Below are 22758 nucleotides of genomic sequence, written 5' to 3' on the forward strand. Positions count from 1 at the left end.
GCGGGCGGGGATCGGGGCGCGCGCAGCGCAGCGCCGCGGTGATTGGCTGTGCCGCGCCGGCCGGGCGGCGTTGGCCGCTTCAAAGGGCTGCCCGGCCATGGAGGCTGTTCCGTGCGCCGAGCACGGTGAGGGGCGGCCCGGGGGGCCCGGCGGGGTTTGGTGTGGGGGTCTCGGACTGACCGGTTCTGCTTTTCTCCGCTCCGCAGGGTCCCTCTGCTTGCTGAAAACGGGCGTCCGCGATGGCCCCAACAAAGGGAAGAGCTTCTACGTGTGCGGGACGCAGGGCCCCGCTGCCTGCGGCTTCGTCCTCCCGGCGCCGTAGGTGCAGGGCAGGGGGCGGCAGGAGGGGGACTGTAGGACAGGGAACACACGTGCCTGTCCTGAGGGAAGTTCACTGCTGTGTCAGCAGCCTCAAACCTGTTTTCTTACGTAATCTTTGTTTTGTCGCAAGTGATTGTTTTGCCGTGGCAGTTTCCTGGGCAGCTCGTCTTGTCTCTATTATTCCGCTTCTCCTTTCCTCCTTTCAGGGTTCCTGCTTCTCACTGCTTGATCCATGAGGGGTGCGTGGTGGAGCTGCAAGTCCTGGTTCAGCAGCCGGACAGAGAGGAATACCAGTAAGTTCCTCAAATTTTTTAAACCCGTGTGTCTGCCTTAAAACCTATGGTTTTAGGGTAAAACCTATGTTCCTTCTTCCTTCTTTATCCTGTGTTTAGTTCTTAAAATAATCTTCTCAAAGTGCTTCTGACTAATGGTCCTTTCGTTTTTGCAGTTACTGGTCAGAAAACTTGAATCCTGTGATTTGGCAGTTTTTCTGGAATGAGGATTTAACATCCACCTAGACTGTACATGTGTCCTGTGGGGAAAGGAGGGCTATTACTAGAGTATCTCATTTTTATGGTATATTTGAAGACTTACTTTGTAGTATGCTGCCTATTTGAAATAAAGATCGTCATTCTTAGGATCAGGAGGATCTTAGCTCTCTCTATTATTTATGAGAAGTGAGAGTTGAACTGCCAGCCATTCAAAGTGGAAATGGGGGTTTAATGTGCATGTTGAAATGTTTGGAATTGTTTTATGGTGACTGACTTGCAGTTTCCTTCTAAAATTGAAAAGGGTCGTCGAGCCCTGAGGCCTTCATTTACCCTGTTTCCAAATGTTTGCCACTTTTATTAGCAGTTATATCCAATAGTATAAACCTGGGTCATCAGATAATGTTTGTTTTTAACAGAATTTAACAGGGCTCTGTGGCTGCGTTCATCCAAACTTAGCATCAAATTCACCAGTGTTACTTCTGATAAAGTACTTGCAGCAGTTCTGGTTGGCTGCTAGTTTGAAAAAGAAATCACATCCAAAGTATTTCTGTCCCTGAGTTGCTGTAAAGATGAGGTGGTCTGTGCAGTGTAGCTAAAAGAAGAGTTGTTTCCTTACACCTTGAAATCATAAGATGCTTCTAAGGCTCTAAACGTAGATGGTATTTTTGCTTGAGCAGTTACTCTTCTATAGCTAAAATGAAAAAAAAAAAAACCCCAAAGCCTAGGAATCTTTATCCAGAGAACACTGTTCTCTGTTGCCCATGTTCATGGCCTTTTGTTATGCAAAGGTCTGAATGTAAAGATGAACAGAACTTGTCTGTGATGCTTTTTGGTGCAAAATACTTTTTAAAGAGTGCTTAGAGCTTCTTTACTGGCTCCTGGGGTTGAAATCTTGTTTTAATCCTTGGTAGGTTGTTTTACCGGTGCCTTAAAAGTAAGCTGAATGGGAAGAAATGGTGTGGAAGCGTGCCATGGCAGGTATGAGTGTTTCCTTTGTATTCTAGTATCACCTCATTCCAGCATGATATTTCATTCCATATACAGTAGTCACCTCTGAAAGTACTTAGTGGGAGATTTTCTGTCTGCTAACTGAAAAGTGTACGAGGCCTGCTGTTCTCTAGATGAGACTTCTCTTTCTCTTAGGTTGTGTGAAGTACTCACTATTCTTCAGTCTTAGAAGGAACTTGGATTTGATTCCTGGCTGTCCTCTTTTCTAGAGATTGTGGTGTTGGGACTTGATCCCAAAAAACAATGGGAATGGCAAAGGAAGTAGAAAACCAGCAGTTTTGTTTTGGATTTCTAATGAAACGTTTATCCTGATTGTGTTAGAATGATAGGAAAGATGATCTTGGTAGAGAATGAAGTCTTGTTTGAGGTGATCAGGTTGTGTGTGTAGTTAACAGGCTTTAATAATTTATATGTTAGCATTTATTCCCTTGTATAAATTACAGGATCCAAAAGCTACCAAAGCGTCAAAAGCCGTGGAATCCCAGCCCAGCACAGCACCTTTCTTCAATCCCACTAGCCAAAGAAATCCATTCAAAGTGCTGGACAAGAATTGTGCACCATCATCCTGGAAACAGTTGAATCAAGGAAATGGAGAGGAAAGTAAAGCAAAAGGAGTTAAAGCAGAGAATGAGAGAGTGTTGGTGTCACATAAAGAAAAGAAATCAACCTCTGATTCCTCCACAGAGACAGAACCTCTAGAAGAACTCAAAAATAAAAAGAAACCATCCACAGGAAGTAAAAGTGACTCAGAATTTCAGGAGACTACAGTGTCTGAATCTAAACTTGGCCTTTCTGAGACCAGGAAAGGGAAAAATATGCTTTCAGAGGAAGAGAAATATGGTGGCAGTGGCAGGGAATCCAATAAGCCTTCTGAGCATATGGACAAGGAGCCAGGCGCGAGATCAAAACTCTTGCCACTAAGTCTTGGAAAGCAAAGTACAAGTACCAAGCCTCCAGTGGAGGAGCAGCTTGGAGACAAAAGCTTAAAAAGTTGTGGGGATAAGGAAACAAGAGAGAAAGATTGCACTGGTCAGAAGAATGGTGGAATTAAACTGGTGTCTAAAGAAGATGCCCTTTCCTCCTCAGGGGCACAGTCAGCATCGAAGTGTGCTGCCCTGAGGGGAGGTGCACAGGCAGAGCTGCCCAAGGCACAGCTTGGACCAGGGTCTCCTGGGGAAGCTTCTGGCAGTGACAGTGATGAAGTACAATTTGGCTGTTCCTCCTCAGGTAAAAGTAAACCTGAGAAATCAGTTGAGATTCCTTCAGGAAAGAGTGTGCAGGGGACATCTTTGCCAGGAGCAGGAGCATCATGTCACATGGAAGGACCCAAGGACCCTAAAATGCTTCATAACCATCTTGTAGTCCAGCTGAAACAGAAAAAGGTCATTTATTGCACCTATTTTGGGGGGTGGGGAGGGTGTTATTGTTTTCAGAGTCACTTCCCTTACTCATGACAGGCATCAGAATATGGTATCTCTTCGCAGCACAGACTCAAAATGTGGTGTAGGAAGATGTGGTGCGAGAGGGAATTCAGCCTATGTACAGACTGGTTGTATTAAGCAGATACAAAACAATTACCTATAAGGTAATACAGCCTTCTGCATTTGGGGATGCCCACCTGAGGTTGTGTCTTGTCTTTTACCCTGAAAGTAATTTGCATAAGATGGGCTAGTGCACAGCCAGCTTAACTTTTGTAAGTAACATGGCTGTTTCTGGTAGCCTCTCTTGGCCTTGTGCAGTAGGAGTGATCTAGCTATGAAAGTTCACACTAGGATGAAGTAAACTTAACTACCTGTTTGCTTTTTTTTTTTTTTTTTTAAAATAATTGCCAATCACTATGTTCTACAGTTTTTACTGTGAACCTCTCTGTTTGCCTAGAGTTCAGAAAAGAACCTCAAAATAAAGTCAGAAGTGTTGTTTGTTCAAGTAGGTTAAATGTTGGATGCTTTGAGAGAGGTCAGGATTGTCCAAGTCACTTGACTACCTGTTTCATAAAAAGGAGTCCCTGTGTCCTTCCATCTTTTCTGAAGAACACTAGTGGTTAGTTTATTTTCTGCTAAAAGACTGTTTAATTGTACTGAATGACACTTGAAAGCTTTTGGAGATTACAGAACAGTATCAAAATACAAATCAAAATGAGATAAGATTAGTTCTGCTTAGACTTCTGACCAGATTGTTCTGTGTTGGCAGAGAGCTTGGTAACCACACTCAGGTTTTGGTTTTTTTTCGTGTTTGCAGAGTACATTGGCTACAGTGAACATTCAGCTGCTGCCAGATAAAGGGGAACGGTTATTAAAGCAAGTGCAGGATTTGGAAGCTGCACTCAGTGCTCTTAACATTTCAACAGCAGATACTAGTGAAAAAGGTAGGGATAATTGTTTTTTTTTGCCTCCAGAAGTTTACAAAACAATTTGTCTTAAAAATAGTTGTTAATATGGAGGAAATACAGCATAAACTTATATATGGCCTGTGGTCTATAAAATGTTTGTTGAGATTTACTGAAGATGGAAAGTGTAAATTGCAAAATATGTGTCTGGGAGCAGATGAATGGAACAACTCAAAAGTTTCCTGTGAAATGTGGTGGCTTCCCAAGGGAGTTTCCTCCCACCATTAGGATCTAGGTTTCCAGCTTTGGCTACATGACTGAGACGGGTATCTCCATGAGAACATGCCAGTGAAGTGTTAACTCCCTCTGTTGCAGGATGGAACTGTGCTGTTTAGGCATGTTGTTGTGATTTGAATATTCCAGTTACCAGATTCAAAATGAGCAGCTTCCAGTGTGCTATTCCTGAGAGAGAAAAGCTCATGAGCTCTTGGCCCATTTGTTCTTGGATGTTTCAATAGTTTTTGTGTTCAAAATATTGACAGGAGAGATATCTTCAAGATTAATAAATTGTCTGGGAACAGTGTGCAAAACTGACCTTTTTGCACTGCTCTGATCACAGTTGCAGAGTTCAGTGTGTGGCTATAAACCACATACTGAAGCTGGAGCTGGACACGTTGCCTGTCACAGCAGCAGGCCAAGAGCACATGTTGTAGTGGCTCAGGTGATGTGCTAACCTGCTGTTAAATTGGTGTCACCACTTCACAGTATTTTGCAAGCAGACTGTTGGGCAAAATGAAGGCTCTTCTCTGGGCTGTAGAGCAAGGCTCTGAGGTTCACGGTGCAACCTTTTCAGCCTGTGCTTCCTTTCTCCTTAAGGGCAGGACAGCATGAGCAGCAGCTGCCACCATGAAGAATCTTTGTCTAACTCAGCTGGCAGGCCAGGTGGTACAAAGCTGATAGCACCACTCCCCCTCCAGGATTCTTCAGCAAAGGCCTGTGCAGGCTCACACAGTCACCCCTTGGCTGCTGCTGCTTTGGCTTCCAGTGGCCAAAGGTTTGGAAGTAAGTATAGAAAGACTCTGTCATTACAGAGAACACTGTTGAGTACTATTTCTGAAATAATCCTGCAACTTGTGGATATATGTGAGAGTACTAAACCTTTTTTGTTACTGCGAGCTGCATACTGTCCCTCAGGCATCTGCAGCCACTGAAGTCAATCTCTGAGGTGAAAGATCTGCTTGGAAAGTTAGCTTTGTAAACACATCTCTGATACTCTATCTTTGCAGTGAGTGTTGGTGTGCAGAATCTGTATGGGGGAAGAATGACAGAAGACCGAATCAGGGCTGTACACAGGGCCACATTTGAGGCTATTAATCATCTTCATAAATCTCTAGAATCCTGTCCAACAGAGGAGACAGCAGCTGAAGATCCCTCTGGACTGAAGGTGGGTTGGCAAGGATGGAAGCTGTTATGCTGATGAGTGAATCATAACCTCTGAGTAGTACCCTAGAGCATTCCTTCCTTCCCACTTTGACATACTTTGCATCCTAATGGAAGCAGATACTCTAATTACATTCCATCGATGTTGTTTGTACATGATGGGCAGAACAGAGGTGTGAGGAACAGTCTGAGAACCTCATTTTTCATTCTTCCTGGTGAGCTGTAAGAAATAATCTTTCAAAGAAGTGTTGCAGGTGATTGAGTTCATGCAGTGTGATGGACTCCAGAGTAGTCAGTTCTGATCTGCCAAGAGCAGCTCTCTATCTGTGAGGTGATGCAGAACTCATGTTTGAGGTTATATGCGAGGTATTGGAAGGCACATGCCTCCACAAGATGGTGTGTAGATGCATATATGTTGTCACTTGTCACATTGTCTTGGGACCTTTTCAATGGTGGGGAAGGCCACTAAATGTCCCGTGGTGGTAGTATGTAGTCCCTCTTCCTGTTCTAAGAGTCTGTCAGGGTCTTAGATTCAGTGAGAAAAGGGGAAGTGTTCTCAATCCCTTTCCTTGACAGTGATAGGTGGTGTAAGCAAGGTAGTCTGGGGTGGACTTTCCAGCTGAACGAGCTGTTGTTATCTGCTCTCTCAGAGCACTGTGAGGCACTAAGCTGGTTTGTGCACGAGGCATTGGGAAGACTCATCTATGGTACTGCTGACCTCCTGTCTTCAGGAGTTGCCTACCTTAGGTATTGCAATCCATGTGAAAAAAGAACAGGTAGGTAAACTCCTTTTAGTAGGATTGTAGTAAAACATTTGAACAGGATAATTGGAACAGGAAGCAGAAGTGTCTAAATTTTGCCAGGTGTTTCCTTCAAATCCTCTGTCTCACCCCCTCAGGTTCCACTGCTGCAGCACCAGAAACAGGCGCTTGCATGGCTCCTGTGGAGAGAGAGTCAGAGGCCGTGTGGAGGAATTCTGGGTGAGCAACAGAACGGGAAAGTGGATTTTGTGGGATCTATGGCAGCAAAGTTTTGCATGTAACTTAGTTGGAGGCCAATTGCTGGTTATTTTGTAGGCATGTCAAAAGGTCTTGTTTTCTATGCCCTTTTACCAACTGCAGGTATTAACCAATTACTAAACCATACCCTGAAATTTTCATCTGTGTATTTTTATTTTGCTGCGTTCCCCAGGGCACTTTCTGTTGTAGTATTTCCCTCAGTGTAGATCTCAGCTAAGGGGGCTCATTTCTGCAGGTGATAACTGGTGTGTGTCTTTTTGCAGCGGATGACATGGGCTTGGGGAAGACTCTAACGATGATTGCTCTCATTCTGGCCCAGAAGCAGCTGAAGACAGAGAAAAAGGAGGAGACGTTAGAAATATGGCTATCCAAAAATGGTACAGAGTTGTTGCCATCCTACAGCACATACATTATGATGAAGTGCCATTTGAAATTCCTAAAGCATTATAGGTTAATGGGTCGTAGAACAACACACTGTATCTGTGCTCACTTTCCTTCTGCAGGAAACTTTCATTTGGCTAAATTTTACTGTGCTTCCTTGCATGGCCTTTCTCTTGATCAGGGTCATTTTTGTCTTCCATTGGATGTGTAGGATTTTCCAACTCATTACTTTATATTATTTGGGGATTTTTTTTTTTTTTTACTGTTTTCCTGAAACAGTTAAAGCCAACATATGCTGAGTTTGCAAAAGGTTTCATAGCTTTTAAAACATATGCATGGTTTTCATAAGGACTTAAAATATTTACTATTCACCTCCCTGTGACTGATCTTTTTTCTTTCCAACGCTCCCCCAATGATTACTTTTATCTTGTCCACAGACATTGGGGATGCTAGTGCTTTTTAAGAGTGTTGCTTCTGTGTCCACAGTCTGTACTGTATCCTCATGGAACTGGTTGGACACTCTTCTCAGTTGTGAATTTCCAAAAATTCTGTCATTGTTCTAATCTAATGTGAAGACATTGAAACCTGTCTGCAATATTTTCTTTTAGAGTCCACTGTTATCCCTTCTAGTTGCACTTTAGTCATTTGTCCTGCATCCTTGATCCATCACTGGAAGAAAGAGATTGAGAGACGTGTGGCCTTTGGCAAACTGAGGATCTATTTGTACCACGGGCCAAATCGAGATAAGCATGCAGAGGTGTAAGTGCTAAACCATAAATATGACTAAGAAAAGCAAAGTGCTAGCAAGAGATTGTATTTATCAAAGTTGAAATTCAGTGGCTGTAAAATGATGGAAGAATGTGAAGTATTGAAATGTGGAAGATCCAGAAAGTCAGGCTGATGTGTGCTGTCAAGGTGTATTTAGTAAAACATTTACTGGCCTGTGCCCACGCTCAGTGGTTCTGGTGGAGGCTTTTGCTGCTTCTGATAGCAAAAAAAAAGGTGTATATTCTCTAAAATACCTCTTGCATGCGAAGATTGTCAGTGGCAGTTTCTTCCATGCTTGTGCTTTATAGTTGTATTTTTTTATCAGCTGTATGTATAGATGAGAATATTTTCTAGACCTCTTCAGGCCATGCTAAGCAATATTCCTGGGTGTCAGGCTCTAAGTAGGGTGCATCCCATGTGGTGTGCATTCTGGACAATGGGCTTTTACTGTCATCTTGAGCTTGCTGTGTCTACTTCCAGTATCCATAAAACAGGGACGATGCAACTTTCCTGTTCGACTGCAATGAAGCTCAGTTTTCTGTCAAAGTCAGCATTTCAGCTCCTATAGAGCTGTGTTGTTCTTAAATGCATTCTTCAGCATGCATTTAGTCTGTCTTGCAAAATGAATTCCTTATGTGTTCTTGCTCCTGATTACTGCTTTCCCTTTACGCAGGCTTTCTGGATATGATGTTGTTGTCACAACCTACAGCCTTCTCTCCAAGGAAGTTCCCACAAGCAAAGAGGAGGGGGAAGTTCCTGCTCAGGACCATGATGTGGGGGTGAGAAGCCATAATGTCGATAGGGAATTGCCTTAAGGTTTTATTCTGAGGTGTTGCAAACCATTGTTGTTTCAAGTAGCACCTTATATGTGCTACAGTGAGCAACAGCTTGATTTTTTTTTCATAAGCCCCTGTTGATTGTTTTTATAAAAGCAAAGTGATGAGAGAAAGTGTTGTGAAGTGCAGCAAGAATAGATAAATTCACAATATATCTGTTCTGTAGAATTATAGAATATGCTACATTGAATACAGTTGAAATGTCTAAAAAAGTAATTTTAAGAACGCAGTGGTGAATCTTGTTCTCTTTTTGAGGTGAAGGAGCAGTAGAATCTCCTGTTTGATGTTCTTTGTTGCTTGAAGCACTAATGTCCCTCCAAACTGCCAGAAACCTGTTGTGCTCAGGCTCTGGGTCAGTCTGAATTGAGACTGAGGCAACTTCGATGCTGCCTTGAAGAAACAGCAGTGCGCTGGCTGGGCTATGAAAATAATGAAGTGATTGCTGAGTGCTGACTGAAATGACTGCACAGTGTAGATGAAGTCCCATGCTGGTGTGGATATTGCTGTCTCCTACCTCTGTGCACAGCTCTAGATAAAGCTGTTGCAGAAAACAGGACTTGGAATTTCCTGAAACTTAGAGGTGGTTTCTATAACATTTTTGAGAGATCAGAATAATTATATGTGGTCCTTCATCTCAGCATAGCAAAATGTAACTGATATGAAACACCTCTTGTAGTAAGAACATTATATGATAAAACGTTAAAAGCAAGAAAATGAGCAAAATACTATAAATTGTTATTAAGATCAGGCAAATACTTTGCAGTTTTCAGCTTATAAACTTTAAACATGGAAGCTTTAAAGAGATGATTTTTTGAGACCATTTCTTACATGACAGTGTTGGGGCTGTCTTTCAAACCAAGACAGACTGTAAGAGCACAAATTGCTACTGACTAACATCAGGAAAAGGCTCCTTGCTGGAAAAATGTGTTTGCTTGTGGCTCCTTGGAGAGCCTAGCAAGGTTTTGATCCAGGTTATAGTCTGCTTTTTCTTTCAGAGTGGATCATCTCCCTGTTCCCCTCTGCTCAGGGTAGCTTGGGCTCGAATTATATTGGATGAAGCTCACAATATTAAGAACCCAAGGGTTCAAACCTCTATAGCTGTGTGCAAACTGCGAGCTAGTGCCAGATGGGCTGTCACTGGGACGCCGATACAGAACAACTTGCTGGACATGTACTCTCTCCTGAGGTGAGCTGGTTGCACATGACCACATGGACAGGGATCCAGTCCTAGTAATTCTTCTCTGATGAAGTGCTAAAGTAGTTTCTAAGTTTGAGATGTCTCTAAGATAGGTGTGAGATTAGTTACATTAACACTTGGTACTGGATTGCAAAGGCTGTGGTTGAGGCATTGCACAAGGCTGACCATGTGTCTGCTGTTGCTTGTAGCTTTTCTACCTCCATGGAGGACAAAGGGCAAATTACTTTGTATCTCTTATGACTTCAGGATGAGTATGCACAAAACCAATTTTAATGAACAGAGGTTTTATGAGTTAATCCCCGTTGTTAGCAGGGCAGCCTGGGAGGACCTTCTCAGAGTGTTGTGCTGCAAGGGCATTGAAGGAAAGGGTGAAAACTTTGGATTCTCTGAGCAATGATGAACAGGTGCTCCTCATTGCTGATGGGGGGAAGACTACAAATGGTGTTGGAGAACCAGAGAGAACTTGCATTTGAAATTAATTTTGGATAATTGAAATTAATTGTCAAGTAAGAAGTTTGACAGATGAATATGCTTTTTGGCAAGTGCCTGCAGCTTGATGTCCTTTGTTTGCTGGTGATGCTTGAAACGTTACGGGCTAAGAGGTGCTTACAGTATTAGTGATGGAAAGACATCTGAGCAAACCAGTTATCACCACCATTACACTGGAAATGTTTTGCTGCTCCTTGGTGATGCAGTTAGGGCATTTGGAAATGGTTTGTTTTGGTAGCAAGGAATAGCAAGGAATTTGGGTCTGGGCACTCCAGAGTAACTGAAGAACTCTTCTTCCCTTGGTATGAAGTCTCCTTCCTTCCTGTCATAGGTTTCTACGTTGCTCTCCTTTTGACGAGTACAAAGTGTGGAAGTACCAGGTAGATAACAACACAAGGAAGGGGGGAGAGAGGCTAAGCCTCTTAACCAGGAGCCTGTTATTGCAGAGAAGGAAGGACCAGCTGGATTCAGCTGGCAAGCCCTTGGTAAGAACTTCACCCTTGACAACTATTGCCATCATTCCATTGTTTTCCTTGCAGCAGACAGTTATTTACATGCATAAATTTGTTAATGGGTGGGGTTTCCTGTCTGTTGCACTCTCTTGAGCAAGAGGAGCAAATGCCTGTGGGATGCTTTTGTTGCTTACCCAGAAAGCAGAATTAAGGAGAATAATGAAACCTTTCAGTCATAAATCACATACAGACAAAAATATGTCAAGTAATTGCATGTAGATGGCCGCTTAGTGGAAAGTTAGTCTAGATCACTGGACTAGCTTAGATCTCTGAGAACCCAAGCTGCCACATGTCAAATAGACCTGGTGTGTGCTGTAGCATTGGCTTTCTGCATTGCTTTTTACAAACAGTCCCTTAAACGGAGTATTAGGTCATAGGTGTGTCTTAAGCCTTTAAAATGTATAGTTTTGGTGTACTGTCTGATTTTGAATGGGGAAATAAGCTACTTTAGCAACACAAAAATTAATCCCTCTGTGGTAGCTGTCAAGCAGTTCATACTTAGTAGCTCCTGCCTCCTGTTACTGGATGAGTTGGAGTAAAGATTTTATCTTGAGCGTTAACCAGGCTCCTTGGAGTTCCGTGAGTGTCTGTGTTGTGTCATAGTTACATTAATACACATGGCTTTAGTGAACAGACAGCTGTCTTCTGAGACTTAAGAGTACTGTGTTAAATCTTGGATTGCTGGTGTTGGTGATGGTCTGTAAGATTTTTGCACTACGTCTGATCCTGTGAATTTTCACTTCAGGTATCTCTGCCCCAGCGCAACACACAGCTGCATCAGTTAAAACTTACAGCAGAAGAGCAGTCTGTGTACAATGTGCTCTTTGCAAGATCCAGGTATGAATGTGGGTAGGGATATGGTATTTTTTGGGTTTGTTTCTTTTTGATAGGGAAATCAGAAGAGAAATTCACTTCAGATGAGAGGAGCTTTTGGACAAACTCCTGTTAGTTTTTTCCCCTTCTGATTGATCTGTCTAGTGTGCTTGAAAATACATTGCTTGTTCTGGTATTAGACAAAACTGATTAATTTCTTTTCTCCCATATATTTATGCCTTGTATGAGCTTTGTATTCTAGCCTTACACTTAATCTCACTGATTTCAAGACTCCAAAGACTTGGAATTGCAACAAGCAGTTCTTAAATGATGATGTGTGAGTACTTGTAAAGGAGAGAATTATCATCTTTGCTCTGTGATTCTTGTACAATTAGAAATCATGCTGGCCTCTCCAGATAGCTGTAATGCAAGCCAGCATCACTTTGTGTTCTCCTAGGCTCTTTCAGCAGTGTCACTGTAAAGACTTTTCCTTCCTTTTAAATATACATTTAAAGGTGTTCTCATACTCAAAAAGCAGACTTGCTTCCTCTTGTGATTTCCAAAATGCATCTTTGGTTTTGATCATACTCAAGTTAAACAAAACGGAGTGGTTTTTTGTGATCATTTTGTGACTGAATGATTAATGAAACCTTCCTTACCTTAATGCATCATCAGCTTGCTAAGCTCGGGTCCCTCTTGCCTTTTTTCTTGCTGTGAATCCCAGTGTCTTTGTCTTGTTTTTCCAGGTCAACACTACAATCCTACCTAAAGAGACAAGAGCAGAAAAATGAAGACAGAGAGTATGATGGTGGTAACCCCTTCGAGAAAGGTTTGAGCACACCCTCCCCTGAAAACATTTGCAAAAGTGGCTCTTAAGTGCACAGTTCAGAAGGGGGAACAGACCCGGGGTCAGGACTTAGAATTTCTTTGGAAAATGCTCCCCTGATGTTACAAAGAGTCATATCTTAATATTCTAGAAGTGTGTTCTCATTGTTTTAGCTCTGGGAAAATACCTTAACCTTCCTGGGACTAAAATTTCCTTTGAAATAAAGGTCCAATTGCTCAGAGAATAGATGTCAGTATTAGTGTATGGTAGATGATACTCTGACTTGTCCTGTTGCTGTTTTTTTCTTCTTTTTTTGATTAAAGTGGGGGTAGATGGGTTCCTATGTTAAATCAGGTATTTGCTTGCCTGTTGACTCTTGACTCCTCTTCATGAACCTCTTCCTGAAAGTGGATGGACAGTGTTTGGAAATGTCTCCAAGAGCTCTTGATGTTTTGTCTTCCTTCCTTGACAGTTGCACAAGAGTTTGGAGTCAGTCAAAAGGAATTTCCAGCAGGCTCAGAAAGTGCCTCCCAGGTCTCAAGTACTGTCCATGTCTTGTCCATGCTCTTGAGGCTCCGTCAGTGCTGCTGCCATCTCTCCTTACTGAAAGTGGTAATTGCATTATGTTGTAGTGGTGTGAAGGGTTTTGTGGGGATTTTATAAGTGTTTATGTAAGTTAACAGACTTGGTAACACCTCTGCTCCTCTTAGCTATGGGAATATGAACAGAGTCAATTTTAGGACTCTGTGTTTTAAAGCCCAAGATGTTTTAGATGGGCTTACCTTTTACCGAAGAGTTCCCCAGCATGACTTACGTGGGCAGCTGTGTCTCTAGAAATACCTTTATTCAGATAAAAAGGGAACTAGAATTTTAATGGTAAAGAAGTCTTAATCTTAACCTAGCCTTGAAAAGTGCACAAGTGTAGCCTGTTTCAAGGGCTTGTGTGTTGGAGAGCTCTCTATGTGCTTTGAGGTTGCCTTGCCTGAAGGAGACTGATCTTTCAGGAGTTCTTGGTTCTGTCACATAAAGCAGCTGTGGAGAAGTTCAGCTATTAGGGGAACAGGCAGGAATTTATGTTCTAACATCTGTAATCCTGCAGTTGTTAAATGCTGGGGGTGGTCTGAGGAGACTGGACCACAGGAAATGGCTAAGATCACATGCTTTCCATACACTGCCCCTTTGGGGGCAGAATAAAGGTCCAAAGGGACTGTTGTCCGATCCAGTAGTGTTTCTTAATTGTTCTGTCTTCATATTGCATAGCATCCTTCAAAGCTGGTGTCCTCAGCAGGTATGGTGCTGGCTGGATCAGCACTGAATTTGATCTCAGGTTTGGCTGTGATCCCTTATTATATTGCTTTCTTTCCACAGGCTCTGGATCAAGTTAATTTGAACAGTGAAGGCCTTGCACTCTCCATTGAAGAACAACTTGGTGCTTTGACACTCTCTGAGCTCCAGACTTCTGATTCCAAATCAACAGTCTACCTCAATGGCACAGCTTTTCAAACAGATATCTTTGATATCACCAGGGAGAGCACCAAGGTATTCTGGTTGTGGCATTCTTACCTTCCTTGAGAAGCTTGGATTTTAGCATTTTGCCTCTTAAGTGGCTCATGAATTGTCACACCTTGGTAATTGCAGATCAGGCTATGTGTCCAATTTAGATGAAATCAGATGAGTAGGTTGATAGCCTGCTGAACTCCTTCTGGGAAGGCTCCAACTACTCAGGTGTTATGGGGTACTTCTAATAAAGTTGTGAGAATGTGACTGCTGAAAAACTGTCAGTGAAAATCTTAAACAACAGATTCACAGAAGTTCAGAAGAGCTTGCATGTGAGACCATGGTGTTTGTGAAGAGCTAGGAAAAAGGGATGGCAACAAGAGGAGAGGTTGCAGTAACTTCTTATAGGAAGGTTGGAATCTGTAAGACAGGCTTGTATGATTTGATGTCCTGACCCTGTTTTCTGTGGTAGTATTCTTAACAATGACTATTAAAATCTCTACAGACTCTAAGCACAAAAGAAATTCCAGTTGAAAAGCTGTTTTAATCACTTTCTACTTTAATTAAGAACACGCAAGCATGAGCTGGATTATGAGAGCAAACAGACTAATGTTTTGGATTTTTTTTTCCTGCAGATAGCTCAACTCTTGGCCGAATTGAAAGCTATTCAGAGTCACTCAGAGCCACAGAAAAGGTTGGCAAGTGTGTCCTTTTCTTTAGACATAGTGATGGAGAGAAGCACACTGTTTCTTGACAACAGCAGAAATAGTTTAAAATAAAATAATTTAATACAAAACTCATGGTATGATAAAATGGTGACAGTACTGCAGTAGTTGAACACAAGTGTTGAGGAAAAAAAAAAAGTCTAAGATAAAAGAGGGGAGTTTAGGATACAGGTAAGTGTAAACATAAGGGAATGTGTGAGAAATCTCAGGCCTTGAGGCCCAGGAAGACTATTCTCCAGAAACAGGATTGGGAATAATTTGGTTGTGATGAGAAATATTTGCCCACCCCACAACCCAAAAAAAGTGGAGGACTAAAGCAGAGATTAAAACTGAACCTGTTAGAGATAAAGGAATGCATTGATCAGAAGACTTGTAGAAAGCTTTTTTCCAGTCTTTTCCAAAAAGGCATTCCCTTCATAATGGGAGAACCAACATTGCTTTTGTTCCCTTTCAAGACACTATTAAACAAATTATTGCCTCACAAACTGTTTAGTCCAAGAAATTGGGGAGTGAGAGGCTATGGGGAATCTAAATTTGGTGTTGCTGTTGATTTTTACATTTTGCAGAAAAAGCTCAGTGATGTGACTCAGATTTGTGGTTGGGAGGTGGAAATGTAAAATCCAAAAACAGAGGTGAAAGTTACAGATTAAATTAAATTTATGTGAGGTTTATTGGGTATTAGCCTTCCACAGCAGGTTCTACCACTACACCTACAGGTGCCTCTCTTTCCGAATTGGGAAGGGGCTCCAGTTTGCAGTGGGGAAGGGTGCCTGAATTGTTGTAGCCCCTTGGGTGAGACACTGCAATGACCAAACTGTTCCAGTACACAGAGAGCTGGTTGTGAACTCCCTGTTCTCTCCTCCAGCGTGGTTGTCTCTCAGTGGACGAGCATGCTCAAAGTTGTGGCTGTGCACCTGCAGCACCTAGGGCTGAAATATGCCACAGTGGACGGTTCTGTCAATCCCAAACAGAGGATGGATGTGGTAGAAGAGTTCAATAACAATCCCAAAGGGCCTCAGGTATGCAGTCAGGGCAGGGAGACAGTCCCTAGTGCTGCTATGAGCAGCTGTGATGTCTGACTTCATGACTGTAAACTGGTTCCTTAACTCTCTTTTGGCCTTTGAAGGTAATGTTGGTCTCGTTGCTGGCTGGAGGTGTTGGCCTGAACTTGACTGGAGGAAACCATCTCTTTCTCCTTGACATGCACTGGTAAAGAGAAATACAAATTCCATCTTGGAGAGGATATTTAGGGCATACTGGTTGCTTTCTCATTGCTTGTATTGTGATGTCTGATGCAACTGGGTTAGGAGGGAAGTGTTTAGCTTATAGTAGGGGCAAATGGTTAGTTGTGGAAAAGTGTTTTTACTACAGCCTCCAACCAAGACACTGATTTGTCAGTCCAGTGCTCAGTGCCATGAAATACAGTGCTGTAGGGGAAGAAAAAATAGAGCATAACAGCAATCCAAAGAAGCACAGGTATGCAGCTCTGTATCACAAAAGGCTACTGGGGACTTGGCAGTCCCTGGCTTAATTTCTTGCAGTAATGGATATGGTGCAGTAATGCCTACAGGCAGTTTGGCTTGAAACAAATCGATTGTGTTGAGCATAGCCAGTAACTGGGCATAGCTAGAGTACCTTTGGGTTTTACATATGAAAACAGTGTGTGCCAGCTGCTGATATTTATGTTGTCTCAAAAGTCAGAATTGCAGGTTTTTTCAACTAAATATTACTCATGAGAACTTAAAAAGCAACCTAATGAGCCTCATACAAAACCAGCTGCTGAGTAGCAGCATTAAGGAGATGCTTCTACAATATGGAAGTTGGTCACCAACAAGTATTCCTAGTATTTTGTCAAATGGACCCATTTCTTCTGTAAATATTCTGGAGTGATGGCCTCTTTCACTGGGGTTTGCCTTTCTGCTTCACTCTCTTTCCTCACCAGCTACTCAGCTTTCTCTGAGTACCAGCTGTTGGCCAGACTTGGGGCTACGTGGACCGGTGGTCTCAGTCATGCAGTTGGCTTTGTGTGGAGTTGTAGAGTACTTCTACCTAGGGCAAAGGGAAATGCAGTCAGGGTGAATGCTGGTCATCAAGCTGGTAAACCTAAGGTAGTCTGGGAGCAGTTTTAGTTCTACAGAGGAAGAAAACAGAATTCCCTGGAGGCAGGAAAATGAGGCAACTATTTTTTTTTCTTTTTACCTTGCAGGAATCCTGCTCTGGAGGACCAGGCATGTGACCGCATTTACCGTGTGGGGCAGCAGAAGGATGTTGTGATACACAGGTCAGCATTTTACTTAGCAGAATGAGGAGCTGCTCCTTATATACTGTCTGGCTTGAGTCAGTGAGACGAGTCCTTGGTTTCTCTACTTAGAGCTAGACACAAGGTCTGACAGTGGCACTGAGGTTTGGGCACTGAGATAAAAACGTTCTCATGTGTTCTGTGTGGCACTTGCGTGCATGTTGCTGTCCTGACAGCTAGCAGGGGTTTCTTGTTTTTCAGCCTGTGGATTAGTGGCAATGTCCTGTTCATTCCTTAGAACAGTTTGGGCACCAAACCATCTCTCTTAATTGAGTGGAGTTCTAATAAGTGGGAAAGTTGACTTTTAGAAAAAACATCTGTAACTAAGTACTAAAAGATTTAACTTAGTTACTATAAATGCAAATTCAAAGACTGGAATCTAAAATGCTATTTTGGGTACAGTGTTTTTGGTATAATAAGTGCCCATCAGTTAACAAGCAATCATTCTTTACAGGATTTTGTCACAGAATTACTGTTACTTTAGATGACCAGATTTGAGTCCTGAAGTGCATCAGACTTAAATTTGAAATGTTGTCATAGTTGGATATGAGGACAGCTGGTTTCTGTTCAGAGGTGTGTTTTGTCAGTCACATAATTTGCTAATTATTAATTTCTAAGTAAGATGAATCTTTCAAAATTTACTGGGGAAGTGTTTTTATAACACTGACACTTTTTCGTCGCACTTGAGATGGTGGGGCTTTTTGTCTTTTGATTTTAATTTTTTTTTTTTAGGTTTGTCTGTGAAGGAACAGTAGAAGAAAAGATCCTGCAACTCCAGAAGAGGAAGAAAGGTCTTGCCCAGCAGGTTCTGTCAGGCAAAGGAGAGACCTTCACGAAGCTCACTCTGGCTGACCTCAAAATTCTCTTTGGCATCTAATTATCTTTTGCAATACCCAACAGAAAGTAATTTATACCTACAAGTAACTGTGCAGCCTTCAACATAAGAATTCTGTTTTGAGGTGGTCATTTATTTTGAACAAACAACTACATTTTTATAACTGTTCTGTAAAGTTATCAACTTCCAGAATTTGTTTCAATACTGATGTTTGATCATGTATCCAAAGATTAATACAGTTATAAGTTAAGCTATTGTTTTGCAACAAAAGTGTGCTTGTTTCTTGTTTGTATGAATGCCTTCTAGTTAGAAAACTTTCCTTTTCAGGACAGGAGATGCACTGGCATAAGTGAAACAAGAGCAAGGGAGACAGACATGAGGCGGGAAGGTTCAGAGGTTGAGTGGTGAGGTTGGATGGGCATGAAGGAAGAAAAAAAATTGAGCACGATGCTATAAGAAAACTATATAAACTTTAGAATTTTAAGTAACAAAAGTAAGGAAGGACTTAAAAGAATACTTCACTTTCTCCTTTGTTCTTGAGGACTTTTTCTGTTTAAGTGAAGAACCATTTTTATACCTGCTCAAAATCCATACTGAAGCAGGGAATTAGATTTCTGTTATGTTTCTATGAAACAGAACCTGAGTTCCTAATTGTTGTGGGGTTTTTTTCCTGAGTATTAGTTTTGAGGAAATTCTGAAGGTCTAGCATCTACCTCTAGATGCCATCTCATTAACTGGCAAATTACTGCTACAGTGTGCTGTGAATGTGTGAATTTGGCATTCAAAGTCAAATTATTTTAAAGGAATAATAAATAAGTGGTGTTACTTCAGTTTCCACAGTTAGCTGCAGAACTGAGCAAAACTCTAAATACTGTCAGTCCAGGTGTAAGCAGGTCTTTGCAACACAAAATTCTTGGGTCTCTGGTGGAGGGCTGAGAGTAGCCTTGACCTACGGTCGCTGAGGCTGTGACAGAACAGCGGTTCCTGCTGCTAAGCGGTGTTTCAGGCACGTCTGTCGGGGGCGTTTACCCAGTGCCTGGAGGCTGTAAGGGGCAGCTGGGCCGCTGTCCTGTCCCGGTACCGCTGTCCTTTCTGTTCGCAGGCTCGAGCCAGGGCGCTCCGGGCTGCGGCGGAGCCGAATGGGGCCGGCCGGGATGCTTGCTCAGCGGTCAGGATGGCCGAGCGGTCTAAGGCGCTGCGTTCAGGTCGCAGTCTCCCCTGGAGGCGTGGGTTCGAATCCCACTCCTGACATACCTTTTCTTCTTTTTCGCCTGCGCCCCGTGCGGTGGTTTTACCTCGTGCGCCCGCCAAACGCGGGTGGGCGCGCAGGGGCCGCCGTGGGTGGGCGAGCGGAGGAGGGAAGTGCGCCAGGGCCATGCGCGGGGCCCACGCGTTTGCGCTGCCGTTCGGCGCGGGCGAGGCCTCGCGGATCGGCTCGGACCGGACCGGCGCCGCGTGGGCCGCGTGAGTCGTGGTCAGCACCGCCCTGGCCAAAGTCAGACATGTGCCAGGCTGGAGGAGCTTGTCGCACAGCGGCCGGTTAGCTCAGTTGGTTAGAGCGTGGTGCTAATAACGCCAAGGTCGCGGGTTCGATCCCCGTACGGGCCACTTCTCTTTTGAAGCTACCCGCTGGTTTTGGGGGCCGCTGCTGCGGCTTCTCCCCCGCCTTCCTTGGGTCCGATCAGCACAAGGGGACATAACCCCGCCCTTTTGCAGGCGCCCACACCTTACCACGATCGCCTACAGAGCTGCGCAAATGCTGCTGCTGCCGGTGGGGCTCCGACTTCATCAGCCGGGGCTGTTCCTCGGGCGGGGAGGGTGTCCAGCCGGGCGTGCGGAAGCGAGGGGCTGAATGAAAGGTGTTGCCCAAGGCTGACCTGTCACGGGCGGTCCCCGCGGGCGGGCACAGCCCGATTTCCTGTCCGAAACGACGACGGGCCGAGACCACGTCGGCGCCAGAAGACGCCCTCCGAAGGGGCGGCAGCTGAAACCATGGGGACCCTTCAGCCTCTGCGGGGCAAATGACGAAAACGATCGGCTCCCGCTACTCAGACAGACACGATACGGGCAGCGGGTACGAGAAGAGCTGAGCGGAGGCGGGAGGGCCAGCGGCGCCTCCTCCAAAATGGATCTACGAGAAGGCCGGGAATAGCGCAGGCACCGCTGGGATTCGAACCCAGGATCTCCTGTTTACTAGACAGGCGCTTTAACCAGCTAAGCCACGGCGCCGGGTGGGCCGGCGGCAGCCCCGCCTCGCCCTGCCCAAAAAGGCGGGGGCCCTCCCGGCGGCAACCCCTCCCTACTGGAGGGTCTCCGCTCCGAGCTGGCGCTCTCGGGGAGTGGCTCCTAATTTCCTCATTTTCCTTATTTATTACTGGTGACAGTTTCTGTTGTGCCAAAAAAAAAAAAAAAACAGGCAGACAGCGAGCGGACTTCGGACACTGGAGAGGGAGGGAATACTCAGCAGGAGGAAAAGGATCTGCTCGTAGTCGGCAGGATTCGAACCTGCGCGGGAGGATCCCAATGGATTTCTAGTCCATCGCCTTAACCACTCGGCCACGACTACCGGATATGTGTACATTTTGGTATGCCGCCTTTCCCCGCCTAGGCGGCGGCTCCGCCTCCCTCACCTTTTCCAGCCGTTTCCCCCTCGCGCTTTTCCAGTTCGGCGCCGCCCAGGCCGAGGGGCGGCGGGAAATGCGCGCGGGTCCCCAGAGCGGCTGCCGAGGCGCCGCGAGCGGGGGCGGGGCGAGGCAGCTGATAGGCTGTCGACGGACCCCGTGGGAGCGCGTGCATGGCGGGCCGGTTAGCTCAGTTGGTTAGAGCGTGGTGCTAATAACGCCAAGGTCGCGGGTTCGATCCCCGTACGGGCCAGTTGCTGTTTTTTGGGTGGTGATTTTTTTTTTTTTTTTTTGGTAGTGTTTTTTTTTGGAGGAGTTTTTTGCGTTTATTTTTTTCTTGCCGTTTTAGCGTTCTCTGTCTCAAACAACTCCCGCGCAAGGCCGGCTCCCGGGCGCAACCACCCCGCAGCCGGGGCCGGGAGGACCGGAGTCGTCTCGCGCCGTCCCGGCTAAGGCGCTCGCAGGCAGCGACGGCGGCAGGAAGAGGGGAAAAAAAACAAAACAGAAAAAAATGTTCTTGCCGTGACTCGGATTCGAACCGAGGTTGCTGCGGCCACAACGCAGAGTACTGACCACTATACGATCACGGCCGCTCTACGCCCGGCGCCACCGCCGCGGACGCCATTCGCTCTCTTCGGCGCACTCCTGCAGCCGTGTTCCCGGTAGGAAGGCGATCGATGGGAACCTCACCGCGGAAAAGTAAAGCGGCGACGGCGCGGCAAAACGGCATCGCCACCTCCCCGTCGGGGAATCGAACCCCGGTCTCCCGCGTGACAGGCGGGGATACTCACCACTATACTAACGAGGAGCGCGCTGCGAGCCTCTCGCCCGGTGGCGGCCCCGAAGGCGGGAACCGCCTGAGGGAAATGGCGGCGGCCCGAACGCCCTCAGGGAGCCGCCCGTGCTGCCGTGCCCGAGCCGGCACGAAGGGAGAGCCTACCGAGGTTTCATGGCTACCTGCGGCCCGCGACCCCTGCGTTTGCCTTCCGCTGAGCTCGAAGACGAGGTTTGCGGTGAGTCCCGCCTCACGGAGAGGATTTGAAGGGTGTGGCTAAGAGGGAAACCCACCCCCTGGCCCCCAAATCCATCGACCTGTTGTCTGCCATCTGGTAATCCACGAGAGGCGTGGTTTGCTGGGTGGTTTACGTTCAGAACTTCCATGTAGTCTCCCAAGGGGAGTTAGTGGCGTTTTTCTTGCTAAAAAGGCAGCACTGTGTAATCGGTTTCCCATAAAGTAACAAAAACGGAGGGGGAGGGAGGGGAGGAATAATTTAAATTAAATTTCCTGTAGCGTTATAGAGTCGGGGGGGGAGGGAAATCAGGAACCTCTAGAAAGGTGTCATCAGGAGCTGGAGTTTTTAGGACACGTTTGTAACCAGTTTCTCGCAGGTACGTGTGTCGTTTTGCTCCACCTGTTGCCGAAAACGTCGGGATAAATCAAGCACTATTTTTTAGTTTTAGAAAGTAGGCATTGCTTTATTGACCGCACTGGGGTGCGTGGGGATAGCTCTGCCTAGATGCAGGGCCACTTTAAAAACTTTTCACTTATTTATACATTTTTATAAAACGAAGAAATGAATGTCCATTGGTTATAAACTGTATCATTCTCTTCATTAATCAGTGTTCTATATCCTGTTGGTTATTGATTTCTCATGATGCACCTTTTCAGTCTTTTTATTACGTTTTTCCCTGATAAGGAGTTTCTAGCACAAAGGCTGAATTGTCTTTGTTAGTTTCTTCTTTATCTTCTGGTTTCTGCAAAATGTCCTTGGAGGCTATAAATTCTCCATTCCGGGTGTCCAGTTTTCAGCAATACCTCTCTCCCCCAGGCTTTCTTCACTGAAGCTCATCAGGGTTCGTTTAGCAAAACTTAAAAGTGTCAGTGATTTTTCCAACCTGTTCTAACGATAGGAGTCTGTAAAAAAAAAAAAACTTTGCTACTTTCTGGTTAAAGTGGAAAATCATACTGTTTATGACTAGTACACTGCTTAGGATTAATTAAAAACAATTAATTAGAAAGTTAATTAAAACCATTATATGGTAGAAGAGTTCTTGGCTAAACTGAAGTTCAAAAATTATTTATATGGACATGATCACTTACCCACAATGTGCCATAACTGAGTCGGAGAAAGTGTCATCTTACCCTTTCCTCATTCCTGGACAAGTTCTTCTCCTTATATGATATTACAAAGTTAAGTTATATTGGTTTTCTTGGAACAGTTGTGTCAGGAAAATCCACAAACGCCACAGGTTTATGTCCAAAAAGGAGACAGAGGAGTCCTGCAACTTTATTCAAATAAAGAGAGAGAGTCCACCCCACAAAATCTTCCCTCTCGAAGTTTTGGAGGGCACA

General features: G+C 44.6%; 2 protein-coding genes, 1 long non-coding RNA gene and 7 other non-coding genes across 11 annotated transcripts in view; 5 read left to right on the forward strand and 5 right to left on the reverse strand.

The window, feature by feature from the left end:
• Positions 1–18037, forward strand: TTF2 (transcription termination factor 2). Of its 2 annotated transcripts, XM_032098603.1 has the most exons (23): positions 1–125; positions 207–318; positions 528–614; positions 1724–1790; positions 2264–3202; positions 4059–4185; positions 5023–5208; positions 5433–5590; positions 6485–6566; positions 6869–6982; positions 7595–7745; positions 8428–8533; positions 9586–9776; positions 10609–10762; positions 11535–11626; positions 12349–12431; positions 12901–13040; positions 13797–13967; positions 14561–14619; positions 15516–15669; positions 15777–15859; positions 16857–16931; positions 17682–18037. In XM_032098603.1, the coding sequence occupies exons 1-23, from the start codon at positions 98–100 to the stop codon at positions 17824–17826; spliced, it is 3504 nt and encodes a 1167-aa protein (XP_031954494.1). In that variant the 5' UTR covers positions 1–97; the 3' UTR covers positions 17827–18037. The 2 variants fall into 2 exon arrangements, with proteins under 2 accessions (XP_031954494.1, XP_031954495.1); XM_032098604.1 differs by lacking the exons at positions 1–125; positions 207–318; positions 528–614 and having other exon boundaries at positions 1729–1790; positions 2238–3202.
• Positions 6735–21288, reverse strand: LOC116439299. The gene is made up of 4 exons (XR_004238120.1): positions 21197–21288; positions 19516–21090; positions 12262–12367; positions 6735–6930 (listed from the first exon to the last, which is right to left on the reverse strand). It is a non-coding gene; the product is annotated as an uncharacterized LOC116439299 (long non-coding RNA).
• On the forward strand, positions 18953–19035 carry TRNAL-CAG. Its single transcript has one exon. It is a non-coding gene; the product is annotated as a tRNA-Leu (tRNA).
• On the forward strand, positions 19319–19392 carry TRNAI-AAU. Its single transcript has one exon. It is a non-coding gene; the product is annotated as a tRNA-Ile (tRNA).
• On the reverse strand, positions 19940–20013 carry TRNAT-AGU. The gene has a single exon. It is a non-coding gene; the product is annotated as a tRNA-Thr (tRNA).
• TRNAS-AGA lies at positions 20269–20350 on the reverse strand. Its single transcript has one exon. It is a non-coding gene; the product is annotated as a tRNA-Ser (tRNA).
• TRNAI-AAU lies at positions 20585–20658 on the forward strand. Its single transcript has one exon. It is a non-coding gene; the product is annotated as a tRNA-Ile (tRNA).
• Positions 20924–20995, reverse strand: TRNAH-GUG. Its single transcript has one exon. It is a non-coding gene; the product is annotated as a tRNA-His (tRNA).
• The window catches only part of LOC116439297, a 5530-nt gene continuing 3831 nt past the window's right edge, over positions 21060–22758 (forward strand). Inside the window, exon 1 of the mRNA XM_032098627.1 lies at positions 21060–21418. Coding sequence (XP_031954518.1) covers positions 21083–21418 — 336 coding nt within the window. The 5' untranslated portion in view covers positions 21060–21082. The remainder of the gene's footprint in view (positions 21419–22758) is intronic.
• TRNAD-GUC lies at positions 21142–21213 on the reverse strand. The gene has a single exon. It is a non-coding gene; the product is annotated as a tRNA-Asp (tRNA).

The sequence above is a fragment of the Corvus moneduloides genome, chromosome 2, assembly GCF_009650955.1.
Source record: "Corvus moneduloides isolate bCorMon1 chromosome 2, bCorMon1.pri, whole genome shotgun sequence".
Classification (NCBI taxonomy): domain Eukaryota; kingdom Metazoa; phylum Chordata; class Aves; order Passeriformes; family Corvidae; genus Corvus; species Corvus moneduloides.

What these genes read in the sequence shown, in the direction of transcription:
- TTF2 (XM_032098603.1), top strand. Translation starts at nt 98, where the DNA reads ATGGAGGCTGTTCCGTGCGCCGAGCACG. An exon ending in CAGTGGCCAAAGGTTTGGAA is followed by an intron (nt 5,209 to 5,432) that starts GTAAGTATAGAA and finishes CTATCTTTGCAG; the next exon opens with TGAGTGTTGGTGTGCAGAAT. An exon ending in TTTCTCCTTGACATGCACTG is followed by an intron (nt 15,860 to 16,856) that starts GTAAAGAGAAAT and finishes TTTACCTTGCAG; the next exon opens with GAATCCTGCTCTGGAGGACC.